Source organism: Psittacula echo (assembly GCF_963264785.1).
Source record: "Psittacula echo genome assembly, chromosome: 1".
NCBI lineage: Eukaryota > Metazoa > Chordata > Aves > Psittaciformes > Psittacidae > Psittacula > Psittacula echo.
In genome coordinates, this window is record NC_137735.1 from 103,973,784 (window position 1) to 103,991,412 (window position 17,629).

Below are 17,629 nucleotides of genomic sequence, written 5' to 3' on the forward strand. Positions count from 1 at the left end.
CTTCTCTCTCTCTTTCTCTCTCCCTCTCTCTTTACTCTGCATTTTATCAACATAATTATTTTTTGACTGCAGACTAACACCCAGACATTGACAGGCATCCATTATAGGCAGCAACTTGTTCACCAAATTGAAAAACAATGAACTGCAGGTTTATATGTGCCCATTGTCATACAGAATTACCGGGGCTTTGTTCCATAAGAGGAAAAAGCTAATGGTTTTGAAACAGCAGGTGACAAAACACTTTTTTTTTTTCCTTTTTTTTTTTTTCCCCTCCCTTCTTATCAGTTTGCTGATGAAGTCATTATGAACTGGGGCCCAGAATAGGGTTGGCCTTATTTTTAGCAGATAGACTTTTAATGAGTTCTATTGTGAAGACACTCATGTTGATTTGCTTCCATTTCTTTTCCCCCCCCTTCACTCAGAAACACCCAGTATTGAAAAGCTACTATCAAAGGACTGGAAAGACAAGCTTCTTGCCATGGGATCAGGGAACTTTGGAGAAATAAAAGGTAATGCTGTTTCTGTGCTAAAGCAATTTGAGAATGAATATACAGATATCACTGGCTTTAATGGAACTTTGTTTGTTCCTCTTCCCCTCCCCTTGGAACATCATCATTTGGGCTTTAAATGAAATGTATGCTCTCCATCTGTGCTAATAGAAATAAATGAAATGGTATATTACCCTAAGTGAATAAACTTACTTAAAGCTTTTGTTGCATATATTCTGTGTTATAAGAGGACATGTCCTATTGCAGGATTGGGGAAAAAAAAGAAGTCAATTCACATATCAAACACAGGCTTATGTGATATCAGAGTATAGCAGAGCTCAGCTTCTGAAATCTGAGGCTTATCAGAAAGCCTTTTTTAAATTTCTGGACAGATTTTGGTGATGTAATTTTTTTTTTTATTATTATTTTTTTTACTTCTTTGCACGTAAGAGGAAAAAAAATAAAAAGAGCAAAGTTTGTGTAATGATACTTCTAGGTACCAAAATTAGTCAGTGCAGATTTTAAAAGACAGCGTACAACATCTGTGCACTAAAGCATGTTCCTTTAAAGCCGTACTCCAGAAGGAAAATGACAAAATTTGACCACTCTCCAACAGCAGTAGCTTTTGCTTTGCCAAGATATTTCCCCATTTTATATATGTGAGGTCATTTTAGGGAACCTGTAGTTGTTTGTTTTCATGCAATTTAATATCTTTATAATTCTTTCTCAGTGCTTGTGGTGAGGAACTGACTCAAAATACATGTGTGTCAAAAATTTTAGTTTTCAGAGCGCAGCCGTTATCACTCTGAAGGGAAACAGTGACTCTGAATCTTCTCCCGTTTATATCAGTGTACATCTGGAGTAGCAAAATTGAAGCCAGTGTTTTTCTGAAAATGTGAAAGTAGAAATTAAACCCTTCTTTTACTAGATTTCATTTCTCTCCATTATTTTTGGTTTATTTGCTTACTAATGTTGTCCCTGATTGCTAGATTCTCGTTTAGTCAGGCTCCCAAACCTTGTACCTGACAGGCTTAAGGGCCTTCTGTGCAAAAGGTAGGCATTATTCAGTAAAGAATACATGACATGCTCTCAGAGGTTAATGTATTGCTACATGTGCAAAGATAGTATTATTTTGATCAGATGTACCTTCCCACTTATCACCGATAAGCCACCAGCATTAGTTTGTACTAGTCCGCTGACTTACACAAGTAGGAAAGTATGTCACTTGCTTCCTCTTGCTTCTCCCTAAGAGGCTGTAATTCAAAAATATATGTTCATTGCATATGTAGAATAACTTTATAACAGAATGTAGTGCTTTGGCCCCAAATAGGCTGAGATACTATTATTATATAACAAAGGGCCAAACCTTGGGTTCTTTCTTCCCACTGAGCACACTTGCTCCAAGTACATAAAGCAACAGGCCATAAGGAGGTAGGGTAGGTGCTGGGCTTGTCTGTGAGTTCTGGTTTTTAAAAGCCTATTGTTTTAAAATACCAGCATTGTTTGCCATGAACTGATGAATCTCTAAGATGTTTCAGGCCCAAAGTATACAGGCAGCTTTCATATCCACTTTTGGGTGTGTAGTTCAGCAGTTCTTGCATGTTGTCTGGAGCCTCTTTGACTCTTGATATGCCAGAGCATGTAGAAAGACTCCAGTGATTCTCCTCTGCCTTTGGACTCTGTAAAGCTGCTCTGAGAAGTGCTGTGCACTGAGGAGGCAGTCTGTTCCCAGTCCCTATGATCTTGTTCTGTTGGAGGGCAGTCTTTTTTTCTCCCTCCCTCTCTTTCCCTTTCACAAGCTAAACTTGAAAGCAGCAGCAGCAGCTATAAGCTAGCACGAAAGAAATTCAACAGTCCTTTCAGTCTTGCCCAGGGGGAGGATGGGGAGCAACAGCACAGCCTCAAAGAAGAGTTCTCTTTGCTTTAATTTTTTGTTTTTTAGCTTCATATTTTGAACACAAGTTGAGTTATTGTTCTGCAGCTCTGTTGAAAAGCCTCACATCTGAGGCTTTTTAGTGCAACTGTGGTTCTGTGGTCGGGGGCATGGTTATTAGGTGTTTGGATCAGGTTTGGCAGTAAGCTGTGAAAACAGGCACTGGTTTATTTTTCCTGCTGACTGCCGTGACAGTTGCAATTATTGTCCATTGTTCCTAGGTGGCTAGAAAGGAGGGAGGATACAATAGAGCATTGCCCTCTGGGGGTAAATGAATTTGACTTACAGGTTCTTGGGGGGTCAGGCAGGCTGATTATTTAGTGCCCAGGAATGCGGTTTTCATGGCACCGCCAGCCATGAGCGGCCAACAAACAATGGCTCAGCTGTATTGCAGCTGTATTTAGTGAGGCAACATGAAAGGTGTGCAAGTTGAGCTGCTTTATACTCTCAAACGCGTGTACAAACACATATATTGTGCTAGAAAATGTTTTTTGTCCTTCTATAGGAACGTGGATTTATTAAGTTTTCCAGTTGTGATTTTTTAATTAACTTGCCTCTATATTTGGCCTGGCAGCTGCATTTACCCCCTCCTCTCCCATTTCTCTATTAGTGATGTTTGGAAACCCCGCACAAGTAGTGTCTTATTAATACCCCCTGGAATGTGGACAGCACTAGAAGCTGTGCTGCCCAACTGTCTTATGCACTGAATCGTTTTTTCCATTTAACCGTTCAAAACTTCATTGTGTTTTTCATTAGATCTGGGGGAGTTTTAGTACGTCATGCGCTAAAGTCTCTGCACTAGTCTACATATTATTAGCGCCCAGGTTTGTGTTACTGAGTTTTATTCTAGGGGAGAGATTAAAAGAAAAGGAGATGGAGTGGAAGACCTTTTTTTCTATTAGTGTTATTTCCTTTAGATTAGAGAGGAGTAATATTTTATTAAAGATAGGTGAGTTGGTGAATGGCTGGAAGTAACCAGACTCCCATGGTTTGTGTTCAGTTGTTCCTTTTAGTGGCTTTGTTACTTTGGGCAGCTAGTTTAAGCCTCCCATTCTTTATCTGCATGGCTGTAAAATGGGAGAACCATTACTGAGTATCTGCAGAGGCCTAGCTGCAAGCTTCAGAATCACAGTTACAAGGACCTATATTTCATTCCAGGGCTTGACTGAAAGGTACTGCAAAGGAATACTCTTATATTTAAAATCAGACAAAATCTAAATCCTTTCGTATCTGTAGAAAGTTCAGGTCAAATGCCTCTGTTTTATTTAGAGAGGTAGTCTGAGGTAAATAAATAAGTTTGGCACTGGAGATTTCTTAAGAAATTTTGGTTTTAAATCTATGGAATTTTTACTCAGTTCGAAACAAGTCAGTCTATAATAAAACCCTCAGAACATGCCTTCAAATTGAAATATTTTAAAATAAAGCTGTAAAACTGTGTATTGAATTGGTTAAAGCCTGTTCAAACTTACTTATATCTGTCATATTCAAGAACAGGGCTCAAAAGGCCTCTGGATTATTCATGGATAATGCAGTTTATTGGATTCAGTGGAGCAGACAGAACTTGAGGTCTCAAACCGATCATCTAGAGGAAGGAAAATTACACCCCCTTTCTGCTTTCAGCATAGCTGCCTGATAGGTGTGCGTCCCAGGGTGAAAGTGGTGGCTTTCCTCCAAAGCAACGTTACCGACTGCAGCAGATGCAGCGTGTAGGGCAGGCCATGGATAGGAAAAGGTGTAAGAAGCCTGTTTCCACACTCTTCGGTGACTGTGTCCATCCCTATACTTGGAAAATTAACACGAAACTTCTCTTACACTGGTGTTGGGCCTCCTCTGAGCAGACTCCACGGAATGGCTCTGGCCCCCCAGTGCACCATGAGGTGGACAGTCTGCCTGGCGCTGATGTGAGTGAAGCAGCTTTAACCATTATGAGAACGCTTTTTAAAACCTCCCCTGTGTACACAAAGCCTTTCTACTAATCTTGTCCATCTCTTGCTTATCAGGAGTTGTCAAGAAACAATAGCACATATTTTATATGTTCTCCTCTTACCTAATTTTGAATAGGTGTGTGAAACAAAAGGCTAAACTGACTTTTGTTTCCAATCTGTCTGAGGTGGTTTGCTGTTGAAGTGAAAGCATTGTTAATAGTGATTGTGCCCGAGTCTGTCAAGAAAGACCGGGCAAGCCTGAACCTGATAATTTTTTTGTTGTTGTTTGAAAATCCTTTCCTATTGTACAGGTTAGTTCCTAAACAACTCAGGTGAAGAGTTTTCTGCACTTACTGTGAAAGAGGTCCTCATTAGGGTAAAATCAGCTCTGTGTTGTATCCACTTATATCTAGGTGACTCCAAAGACTGTTCTGGAGTAACCACTGATTTATGAATGTAATTGAAAGCAAGATTAGCCTACCAATTCTAATCTTTAATGCATGATAACACACACATTTGTTGTGTGCAAGAAACTGGGTTCCAAGTTGTGTGACGTATCACTGCAGGTATTATATCAAGCTGTGTTTGATGTGCGATAAAGCTGTGTTTGCTGAAAACTGATTTTGCTTCTATGCTCAGAAGATGGGGCATGAGAGAGTAGGCAGTGAACAGTCTTACAACTGCCAATAATGGATAAAGAGAAATAATCCATTCAGTGATACTATAGCTCATCAGAGCCCATGAATTAAAGACATATGTTGTGTAGATTCAATGTATGGATTAAAACGGATAATCTGGTAGGTGACACACAGAATCTTGAGATAAGTGGGCTATGCAGATTCGGTATATGGATTGTGACGGATAATTCCATTTAAGTAATGCTGGACAAGTTGAAGACAAGTAAGCTTCGGGTAGTGCTCAGGTTATGTGCAGTAATCCAGTGAGTGACACTTTGGATCACATAATCTGTAAACTGAAGAGAAGAAAGCTAGGGATTCTGCATTTAGATGTGCACAGGAGGAAGGAGGGGGAAAGGGAGAGAGATTATTTGTGGGGAATACAGTGGGTTTAAACCTTTGACTAATACAGCGCAGATCCCCAGGAGATGTGTGAAAGCTGCACACTTTCTTATGAGCTGTGTAAATTTTGCATTTGCAAATTAATGGTTGAAAAATGTTTGCAAACTTGTGTCAGATGTGGATGTTTTGCATTATTTTTTGTGGGTAGTATTGTATTTGGAGTGTGGAGAGAAGGAGGGTGAGAGTCATAAGTGAAGGAGGTAAGATGTGTCTGGTTGTCAGCTTCTGACTGTGATAAATTCAATATTTATATCAATCTACTTAGTATCATCTTCTCTGTTTATTTTTGGGGGTGTTTAATAGTAGCAAATTGCTGACAGTGAGCTTTAGTCCTTTGTTAATATTTCAAAAGGGGGGGGAGGGGAGCCTGCCCAGTGGCACACAGGGAAACCTAAGTTTTGAGAGGAAATTTGGCAGCTGCCAAATAAATAGTGGAGGTTGATCATAATGCAATGTGATACTCTCAGTCTGCAGAGAAGTAGACAGTGCCAATTGAGCCACACCAACACAGAACTTCCTTCAGGCCAAATGAAAGCCTGAAATGGAGATTTTGACTGGATGGAGCTGCTTCCATTTGACCCTAGAACGGGAGGTTAGTTGAAGGTAATGGAAGGGAGGTTGGAGGAATCTTTTTTAAAGCGTCAAAAATGCAAAGAATATAAATTTATGGCAAAGCAGCAAATTTGGGCTGTTTTGGATTTATTTTTTGATTTTTTTACACAAAGGTACTTAATCAGAAAAAAACCAGGTTCCGTTTTAACAACTTTTATTTTTAAGAAGTGATTACTAATAGGAAAAATGGAATAAAATTGAATTAATCAAAGTAGCAAATGCCAGTGGCTTTATTTTGTTTGACCGTAGGAGGTAAAACGACTATATTTTAAAATTGACCAGAGGGTTGGACTACAAAAGGGACCTAAAGCAGTTACTCTTTGTATTAAAATTACTTGAAAGATGTGCTGATACAAATGAATGTTGCTGAGCTACAACTACCAGTTTGTCAAAACAAACCAAATATACTTACACGTACATATTTTTTACTGTTTTTCCTGCTGCTGCATGAAATTCCAGCAGCAGTGCTGTTTCTCTAGCCCAGTTCTAGCTTGTTGTCTAGACAGTAAAACAATGAATAACCTCGGAGAACTAGTCTCAATAAAAATATTGTCTATTCCTTTTGTAACCTTGACAATAAGTTACTAACCAGGTTGAATACCAAGCTTTATTTTCAGTCTTCTGACAGCAAATAAAGAATGCTCAGTGACAACTTCTTTCCAGTGTTGCGAAATAGTAATGTGCTGGTCTGTTATAGGCAGACGGCTAAGTTGTTGTCCCCACAGAATATTAGTTCTTGAGGATAGTAATGGCAAAAGATGGTAATTGTTCATCATTTGTTTTTATTCATTCTGCAAAGTCTTCCACTGAAACCTAAAAGATTAAGACTGTCTGTATGCTGAAATAAAGAATTTCCTGCTCACTTGCTGTTCTAAAAAGGATTTTTATTTGTCAGAGAAGATTCATTACATAAATCTGTACGTACAGGCAAATCAGTTTGAATTCTGGGCTTTTTCTTTACTTGTTTCTTTTTCTGGTGGCTCTGGCTTGCTGAGTAAAAAGCAGTCAGAAAGTCTTCTTTTATTATGCTGACTTCTCATATCAATCAGATGAAGTAATTTAATTTAGTAAGGTAGGTAGTTGTAAGTGATGGCAGTCATTGTGTAGTAAAGTTGGCTTAAATACTTAATGAAAAATGCCAGGTTTTAGATGTTTATGTCCTGACAGCTCTAAGATTTACTGGCTTGAAAAGCTATGTGCCAGGCCATAATAAAACACTTTCCGAACTATTGATTAGGGAAGCATCAAGGGAGTTTGCACACGTGCACAAGCCCATACCACATCCACCCGCCAATACATAGCAGCAAGTACATAATTTAAAGTATAAACTCATTGCTTGGTCATAAACATTTGACATTTCTTTTCAAAGACAGAGGAAATAAGAGTTTAAATTCTGCACTTACCTCAGCCAGTTAGATCTGTTTATCAGACTGTGTTTCCTGAAGGCACGTAACATCAGCTCCCTATTGCCTCACATGCATGGCTTTGGGCGACGTCAGCAGCACAGCTGGCTGTGCGGCAAGGGGAGAATACTCCTCTTTAAAATTATCATGTTATAAATATATATATATATATTTTAGGGGGAGCATGACAAAGATTAGTTTTCTTTTAAGTAGATGACTAGGTGACCTGTCTATTTTACTTTCCTGATTTACTTACTGAGCAGGGTAATGTTGCGTTTGGATTTGTGATGTGGCAGAGCAAAGTTAAAACTGGGGTGGGGAGTGAAGAAAGAAAAATAGTCGATAAGGGGATAAGAATGAAGCTCTCAAGAAAAGGTACTAGAATACAGCCCTCAAGAAAAGATACTTGGGGTTGTTTTTTTCAACTGCTGACATTTTTATTTATTCTTTGGATAGGGTAATGTTAATGCTGGTAGCAGTTTAGTTCTGCTGAGGTCAGTTTAGTGAATAGGCTGTTCAGTTTGAAAAGCCTCCTTCTCAGCTCTTTTTCAGTTTTGTATCAAAACTGTTAAGTCCCTAGCTTAAAAATCACACTGAAAAAACACACCTCTGCACAAAATACTTGAAGGTGACTCAGTTTTTAGCTGATGTATAGGTTGTAGTTGTGACCTCATCACACTGTTACACCAAAGTTGCACAGAAACTGTATTGTGGCATAGTTCTGTTGCTTGGTGAAGTGGATGGCATCAATAATTGCTTTATTCATAGGGTCTCTTTTGTCTAGAACCCTACCTGTTACCAAATCGGGTCAAGCAAACTTTTAATTATGTATTTAACATTTGTCCTGTTAAAGTCAGTGGGGAAATTCTTGGCCTTGCTGAAGTAGTTCTGCTGGTGATTTGAGTGAGGCTAGCAATAAAACAGCTTACAGTGAGTAAAGTTAAGAATGGCTTTAGGCAAGTTTCTAAAAACTTCACACCTCTCTTTTCTCTTAAAAAAAGTAAGAGACCCCTGCCTTTCTGCCTGCTCACAGTCTTTGAGAAGATCAACTAGTTAATACCTTAATTAAAAATGCTCTATACTGCGTGCTCTAGTTGTTATTATATATCTTGATGTTATTTGAATACAGAGAACTTCAGAATACTCTTACTTCCATTTCATTTTTTTCCCTAGAAGCTTTGTAGATACAGGAGGATTTTTCTTCTTTTGTAACCATAGTTAATGATACAGACGTAAAACAATATTATTTTCTCTTACAGGCTTTGTACTTGCACATTGTTTTCTTTGCTTTTTCTTTGAAAGACAGATGCTGATAGTTCAAAAGTTATTTACGTAATTACTTTGATAGTAAACTGACTCGGGGGATAAATTTCCCTTTTTGGGTGTGCGTGAGTGTGCACGTGAGCACCCCAATTGGTGACATTCCTAGCAGTTTAATTTAGACATGTCAGAGGAATTGAGCAGAGCCTCACCACGTCTCTGCTTCTTGCAGAATACGCTGGGTGCCGTGCAGCTGCGAGTGGATCTGTAGGCTGGCTGCAAGCAGACACTCTCATTGCTTGAGCATTTGCAGCAAAAGCTTAAAATGCCTGTTAAAGAAAATATTGGCTTTCCTAATTTCTCATTTACATTCTCATTCTGTCTAATAAATTATAATAAAGTATTTACTGTTTTGATCGCAAAAGCGGTTTCTCTGCCTTTTTTTTTGCTTTGGTTCTGTTTTGGGTGGATATGCCAAGGTTTCTCCTGTTCGTTTTCTCACTTTAAGTGTGTCATTTGGTCATATTGGTGTCTTCATTCTAATGTTTATTAAAATGTTACTGTCACTGCCAGTCTGAGACTGTGAATCAGAACTAAGAATGTGTAATAGTTTATTTCACATTTGAGTAAATTTCTTTTAGTACTTAAACACTATTATGGATAGTGTTGATCTGAGATGAAGTTTAGGTTTGGCGATACAGAATGCCACTAATTTGAGTCTTCTTTTATTGCCATCTGCTGTGGGTGTTGCATCCACAAACATGTTGGGTTTTTTTTTTCTTTCTGAATCTCTTTTTGTGGTGATGGAGAATAAACTGATGCATCTGGAAAGCATCTTTTCTTGGGCCATTCACTGTATCAGCCTGTAGTGTATACTTCGATGCAGTGATGGAGTATAGAAAAAACAGCATGAGCACCTACAGCAGTCTTCTGAAAGGCAGGTGGCTTGGTAGTTAAAAGATTTGTTAAACATAAAATGTGCAATATCTGTTTGTTGTGGATCTGATGATAATTAAGAGTAATTTTTGAGGCAGCCATTAATGTAAGCCACTCTCCTTTTGCTCCTCACTCAATACCACTGTGAAGCGGTATAGCTTACTGTCAAGTTGTACACTGCAATAATGGGCACTTGTTCTTTCTCCCAGCCATGCTGCAACTGTACGGACAGTGCATGTAGAGTACAGGCCACCTCCAGAACCATTCCAAACTCTGTACTACTCAAGAAGCTCTAAGTGAGTTTAATAATGAAGTGGCTGAAAGTAGCTGCTGGGGCTGGTGGCTTTTACCCACTGAGATTTGCACCCCATCCCAAATTCTAGCAGTGTTAGCAGTCATATGGATAGTTCATTAATTCCTGAGTAGCATAATTTAAACGACTTTCTTTATGCAGGGTGTAGCTATTTAAAATACTGACGCTTTTTGCCCTATAAGCTACAGGATTCTTAAAATGGAAATCCCTTAGCTGCCAAGACACTTCACATGGTAATAAAGGTTTAGATCTTATGCGGGTTAACAGAGAGAAGATAATGCTAATAGCACAGAAGCCCACCATACTTGCCTGCCCCCAATCTACAGCACCTAGAAAGGGATACAGAAATGTCAATTGATGCTCTAACTGCAGCTTGTTTTAGTACACTGAAAAAAATTCCTGTCACTGAGCATACTTGTTTGGTGAGCAAGCTCTTGCCCTCAGCTGACCATTAAATAAATAGCGTCGAGTACCATTTGGCCTTCATTTGTTATGTAAACTAAGTAACTTATGAATGGCAGCTGTGAAATGGCAGTTTTGTTGGCCTTTTTGATGAAAGAAAAGGTGTGCTAGGTAATAGGGGTAACATAAAAAATACCAAACTTACCCTAATTGCACACACTTTGCGTTATGATCAGGATAGTCTCATTCAAGTACTTGTTTTTAATCCTCATACTTTTATAAGCCACCAGTTGTCTACAAGAAACCTCAAATCTATTTGTAGTACATCGTCAGTGGGACTTGTACAACTGTGTGGGTAAAGCAAGGGGAAATCTACCCCAAAACTTGCTGTCTCCCAGTAGACCTACACATCTGATCTCTCTTGCCTCTGGTTTTGTGCACGCCACTTGAGATTATGGCTGTCCAAGTACTTAGTTAGCAAGGAATGATATCTTAAAGAATTGAAATCATAGTTATTACTGAAGTTATTGGAAGGATGGGCTAGTCACATGAAAATAAAGTACCTACTAAGCCATGTTTTCCAGAAATTATTCTCCAACACCGGATATTTTTTTCAAGTTGACAGTGATAAATTCTTCCTTTCGGGTTCTTAGCAAACTGAAATCACTTACAAAATATAATGCAAGGTGGCTGCCTTTTGTCAGACTCTTTCCACTCAGTTTTTTTAAGCCAGAGGAATTATGCATTCTACTGACTAAATTAGTATTTAAAGCACACCCCCTTCGGACATCTCAAATTTTCTTTAAAAACTGAGTCTGGTAGATTTGTCCCAAGCAGTACAGTTGTGGTGTGCCTCGAACTCCAGCGCCTGCAGCAGTGCTTCATTGCCCTGACCACTTGCTCTTCGTTCACCCAGACTTTGCTCTCATTCCTGCAATTCAAACAAAGCTGTTGTTTTCCTGGGGAAGAAGGTTTTTGCTCCTCTTTCAGTAACTGGCCCTGGCTAAGGAGCCACATTAGGTGGGTGGCCCCGCGGGTGTGCTGGTGATCCGTGTCGCGGTCAGGGCAGTGGCATGTTCTGTGCTCTCTTTGGAGGCACAGCCTGAGCTTTGCAGTGCAGGGCTGGATATCAACATCTCTTTTTTTGCTGCTGTCGGTAACTCTGTGACCCCTCTGTCTTCAGTTTACACATATGGAAACATTTTTCCACCTTTCAAAGGTGTGGTAGGGATTAATTTAACTTTACAAAGTGCTTTTTGATTCCCAACTGAAAGCTACTGTAGGACCTCAAAATGCACTGATGAACCATTACTGGCTGAAGATCTTTGATGTGTGTCAGTGTATTTGTCAAACAGTTCATTTGACAGTGATTTCTTTTTACTTACCCTAACTTTAGGATTAAGCCAATCTTGTGTGTTCCTTCTCTAAGTCCTGCTCCCCTCCTTCTCTTACACCCATTCACCCTCAGTAAAAGTTTGGAATAAAATATCTGCTGAGTAAATAAATATTTAATTTTCAGATGTTTCAGTGAGCTCAACATGTTATATTGCCAGTATCAGTATACTGATAGTCCTCATTAGGGGAACATTACAGTGAACCACCATGCTAGCCACAGACAGGACAAGGAAGAGGCTGCCTTCTACAATAATTGTTCTATGCCACTTGGAAACGCCGCACCCTTTTTCCTAGGGAAAAACAAAAGAAGCATGGAAGAATGTCATAGATATTTTTGGTTAATTGTGTGGCCAGGTGGCAAATGCACTACTTGTAGCAGTTCTGTGTCTCCAATATTTGAAATAAAAATATAAGTTAAAAGTGTTTTCTTCAGTAGTGTTAATATTTTAGCACTATCTTCCATTCTTTCTCACAGCTTTTAACAGAACAGGTTTAAAGTCCCATGGTTTCTGTTTCAGTGTGTTTCTCAAGTTTCCAGCTTGTACCTCAGGTTTTTTTTTTTTTCAATACTGTATCTGAGAATATTCTGTTGTAGTTCTTTGTTATATGGTGAGAATATTTTCACATAAATCTCTAGTATCTTAATAATAAGTTAATTGTGTTGCATTTCATTTATGTGAAAATACTGATTCTTTGTGGTTTCCCACTTGTGTATGGCTGTCTATAAATGTACTTAAAGGCTTGGGCTAGGCTAAAATAGCAAATGGGATGTTGCTTGGAAGTGCAAGGTTGAAATTAATTGAATGTAAATTAAACTATCAAGCAGAGACCCCTAACAGTGCCACCTCTAAGGCTATGGTACAGTCTTCCAAAGAAAGCAGTAAATGATTCGCCATTTCAGACATTTCAATCCAATCTAGAAAGCTGTAGTAAATATATTGTAGGGAACATTCCTGCACTGGCAGGGGGGTAGACTAAATGAGCTATTACCAGTAGCTCTTTTCCATGTCTGACTGGTAGTTGGCTAGGAATATGTTTAGTGTAGTCGCCAATTTTTCTCTTTTTTTCTTTTTTTTTTTTTTTTTTCACTTGGAGAGCACTTGATGACATTGGCAAAAGAACACTTCCTGTGTTAGAGAAAGGTTTGTGTGGCAGGGTTGTCCCGAAAGCAGGCTATTTTCAGAGAAGGAATAGACACTGATAGCCTGAATCCTTCCTTAAAGCTTTTTTAGAAAGGGTTTCATAGGATCTGACTCATGTGAGAGGGTGTGGTGGTATTGGAGATATCTGTGGATTAACTGCTAGACATATTTTCTGGTCTTATAAATTCAAAATCAAATGATCCTGGATATACTAACAGTGCCATTTTTTGTTCTAGTGTATGATTCATAGCTCATTGATTTTTCCTGGAATTTTTTCTTCCCTTCCCTTGCAACCACTGTCCTTCTGGGTAGAAGGAGAATTTTTTACAGAGTGATTATGAGAGCGAGGTAGTCAGTTACTCTGTCTGCTGAGCTCTCCTGTAAAAACCATCTAATGACAGTACAAATAAGAGAGGTGATGAGTTGTGTTTAACTCAGTTTTTCTGGTATGTTTATGCCAGGCTTTTTCCTTTAAAAATACTCAGCAGTGGCAGCAACAGCCATAGTAGTTATTGGCAATTCAAATACTATATAATTTCCTCCTAATCAGGGCAGCTGTAGATGATATAGCAGGTAGTGAGTGTCCTGACAGCTGTTGTGTGCTGTGCTGGTAACAGTGAGAAGGCTGGGCATGGGGAAGCAGGAGAGTTATCCTGTACCCAGGAAACTTCTCTGCTTCCCCTTGATTGATGTTAATACACACCTTACAGTTTCTGTAGGCATCAAAAGCATTGATGAGTCTTTGTCATCAGTTTCTGACAAAAGTGTAATTGCTTTTCAAAACAGGAAGTGTTGGTTTTGATCCCCATGAAAGGTAAACAATGTTTAAAATTTGAAACTCTTACAAAACAGGCAGGATTTTCCCCCGTTAATCTGATAAAAAGGCAAAAAAATACATGAAAGGGCAAAGCAACATTGAAAGGCAACACCAGATCAAAGCCTGTGTACAGAATTATCCTCCATGGCTCAGTTTCCTGTAGAGGGACAAGTCTTAATGGACAGTGCCTTGCAGTATGCTGCTGCATTTTGGTTCTAATAAAACTTTGCTTATTGGTGAAGCTGCGGAATAAAAACCTGGCTAGCTCTAAATTTCCTCTCTTCTTTTTACCATTTTTTTTCTCTTTTCACCATATGATGCCCAGGGACTCCAGAAAGCCTCGCTGAGAAAGAAAGGCAGCTCATGGGTATGATCAATCAGCTGACCAGTTTGCGAGAACAGCTGCTAGCCGCTCATGATGAACAGAAGAAACTGGCTGCATCACAGATCGAGAAACAACGCCAACAAATGGAGCTGGCTAAGCAGCAGCAAGAACAGGTGAGTGATTATTAGAGTGGCTTTCAGCTTAAATAATTTTCTTCCCAGTAGTTTATCTTTTAGGGCTGATACTATCAAGTTTGCTCTCCACCCGAATTTTTTTTTCCATTTATTTTTTTAGTTGAAGAAGTTCTAACAAAAACGTATTGGAAGAATGCTTTAATTTGCAATATATAAAATGATGCTCTTTGTTTTATAAAGATAGACCGTCCATTTTGGAGCTATTCTCTTCCAATAGGTTTTTTTTAAATAAGTGTAAATAAGCATGCAAATTCAGTCCTCCTGAATAACCTTCCAGTGTTGCTTGAATTCAGTGATGCTGAACAGGTATAAAAGGAACAAAATGCAGCACTTGGATTGTAAAGTGAGAAATTAAAAAGTTTGTTTTACTAACTCTTGAAAGAAGTGGGGGAGAAAAATACAAAGTCAGTGAACAAGTGTGACTTTTTTCTTCTACATGTGAGAGGCTTGAATTTTCAGCTCTTGCAGATATGCCCTCCACTGAAAATGCAAATGTTTTCACATGTGAACAGTTCCAGTGTGCATACATGGATACATAACATTTTATACAAGAACGTAATTTTTCTAATAAGTCTACACCATGCAGGTTTTAACAGAAATGAATGTCCATTTTTGTGCCTGAACATGAGCAGAGAATAGACATCTGGTTTAAAATTTTGTGAAAAGTTCATCCTGATACTTCTTATCTGAAAGCATTTTGATCTGCCTGACCCTTTATTTCAGCTTGTAATGAAATCTGAGTTTATATCATAGAATTGCAGTTATGTGAATTTTATTAAGCTCACAAAATTCTTTGAAATCTGTCGTAGTTGTTACACGTCAGTGGTTATGTTGTACCAAGCAAGTCTGAAGTTTCTAATCCATTGCTGACATACTCAGACACTTTAGCCTTGTTTTTCCCTGGTTTTGATTATTTAAAAACCTGATCTTAAATACTGTGTGTTTTGACCTCACACCTGAAATACCACATAGGGAGAACCGGAGAAGTGGCTTATCTATTAAACTTCTGTTTGCATGAAGAAGGTAGATGAAGGTGTGAAGGTGGAGCTGTTAAGATTCTTCCACGAGAATCATCCTGCAGCAGCTATTCCCCTTGTCCTACCTTTTAAAGTCGCTATTGCTACAGGATGGCTGGATGATCTGCAAGTGAAAAAGAAAATGGAGAGAATGGAAAAAGGCAGTTAGAAATCCTAAAGAATTTCTTTTAATTCAAGAAATTCTGTATTATATAGAAATTATAATAACCAAACTTAAAAAAAAAAAAAAAAAGTATTGAAAAAAAATGTTTGCTTACTTAAAGAGAGGCTCTAGAAAGAAAACACTTACTTAATCTTTTGGATGTGGGGTTAACTGTGGGTGAGTGTTATGCTAATAGTTTAATAATAGCACTGAAAGAAAATACCTAAGGGGAAGAATGCACAAAATTCCTCCCAGTAAGTATGTGTAAGTTCCCATCTGACCCTGCAATGTGTACACATACCACAGGGGAAGAGCAATACTCAGTCTAATGTTTGTACTGCTGTGCTAGCTATTCATGAGAGCAGAACTGTTGTTATGGCTTAAACAAAAGTTTTCCAAGTTTGCTTTTCAAGTTTGAGGTATATAATGGCTTATTCCATCAGTCCTTTAAGAACTCTGAATTTGGTTCCATTACTGTATATAAAATGTATCTACAGTAAGGTTCCCCATCTTTTAGTCAAAAGAGTGGGAGGATGGAAGTCCTTATGGAAAACGCACATGACTTTTAGAGGAGACATAATGATGACTCCATCAACTTCTGCAAATCAGTTTGAGTGTTGAGCTGTGTAGCCTTGCACTGCCTCCTTATTCCCTTTTAGCGATTTTCCCAAAACTCAGTTCATTGTGTCCCAAACCCAGTCTCTTTATGTGTTTCTGCATGAAGGAAATACACACACTAACACTTTCCTCCTGGATATCAGATTTCCTTTTTTTCTTCGATTTTATATTTTTTGAATAAGTGATGCCAAACATAAAAAGGATATTGCTGTCCATCCTACTTACTTTGCCTTTCCTGCATTTTCCTACTATTTTCCATTTTCTCTGCCATCATTGTTCTTTCTCCAGCAAGTTGGAGCAAATCATGCTCACTTTTTGGGGATTTTAGCAGTACCATTTCAGATAGTGAGAGAGGACGTTTTTGCGTCAGTCCCTCTCTTGCTATCCAGCACAACATTTTCCATAAGATTTCCTTTCACACTAGTATTGGCTATGAATTGTTCCTGAACATAAGCCCCTTGCTTCAGCAGCCGTCCAGGCTGCTGTTAACCACACTCAAAGGTTTCTTAGCTTAATAGAGCAACTTAAAGAGCCAAGCAGAGTGGGAATTTCCTATGTACCGACTCCAGGAATGATGATACATATCTCACATATCTTCTGTGCAATTTCTTCACAGATCGCAAGACAACAGCAGCAGCTCCTGCAGCAGCAACACAAAATTAACCTTCTTCAGCAACAGATCCAGGTCAGAGACCGCGTTTCCACCCATGCCCCTCTTATCTCTCTTTTCTCCTTTCATTTCCCCATGCTTTTCCTCAGCCATTATTGTCGTAGTTTCTTTAAGAATCTCTGCAGATGACTCACATCTTATTTGTGGAAACACATGAAGATGTTGTCTGTCATTAAGCAAAAAAGGTCAGTTTCTTGGAAGGCATTTCATGATTACACAGCTCTTGTAGGATCAGGACCCAGATGTGAGGGGCACTGGTCATGTTGAGCAAGGGTTTGCAGGACCAAATTCTCTTTCAGCTATAGGTTCAGGAGTGGCAAAAGTGTTGCCAGAAAGAGTTGGATTGGAATGGGCCTCCTACGACTGTTCTTTTGAGGTTTTGCGGAAGCAGTTCTCTTCAATGATCTGTAATCAAGTGCACCTCTTTTCTGCTGCTCCAGGTGTTGAAAGTCTGAAAGTTTTCAATCCTTTGGGTGAACTATTGTCTAAATGAGAAACTGGTCAAAAGGTTGCTTAGATTTAGGAGAACAACTGTGTAGGTCCTAGATATCTGCAGGTTTACTCCTAGTCATAGAAAAAAGTTGTTAACCCAGCATAACTAGTAAACTTGATTTAACCTCTTTTTGCCTTAAATTATTCAGAAGTTTCTTTCATGCCATTGACTGTTTTCATCACTTTTCTTCCATGTGTATATATGCATGCCCCTGCTTGGGGAATAATGCAGATTAGTTTGCCCATGAAGGTTTCACAGAATAACAAAGGTGGGATTTGACATTTCACAGGTATCTAGAATCATGGTAAAATCTCTGACTGTTTAAGTATGCAGTTAGGTGTAGAGCATGCAAGTTGCTGTGGAAGTGGATGCTATGTTCTGTTAGTTCAGTAACTGCAGATTTGCTGTCCAAACCAGCTCTTTAATGTTTCAGAATTAATCACCT

The 17,629-nt window shown here is 38.8% G+C and overlaps 1 protein-coding gene across 7 annotated transcripts in view; it reads left to right on the top strand.

The window, feature by feature from the left end:
* SOX5 (SRY-box transcription factor 5) overlaps positions 1-17,629 on the top strand; it is a gene marked incomplete at its 5' end in the record, with an annotated part of 294,566 nt that overhangs the window by 133,662 nt on the left and 143,275 nt on the right. For 6 of the 7 annotated variants that reach the window (XM_080632861.1, XM_080632860.1, XM_080632862.1 and 3 more), the window contains 3 exons: positions 423-509; positions 14,031-14,203; positions 16,638-16,706. In XM_080632861.1, coding sequence (XP_080488987.1) covers positions 423-509; positions 14,031-14,203; positions 16,638-16,706 — 329 coding nt within the window. The remainder of the gene's footprint in view (positions 1-422; positions 510-14,030; positions 14,204-16,637; positions 16,707-17,629) is intronic. The other variant, XM_080632864.1, reaches the window with a different exon arrangement.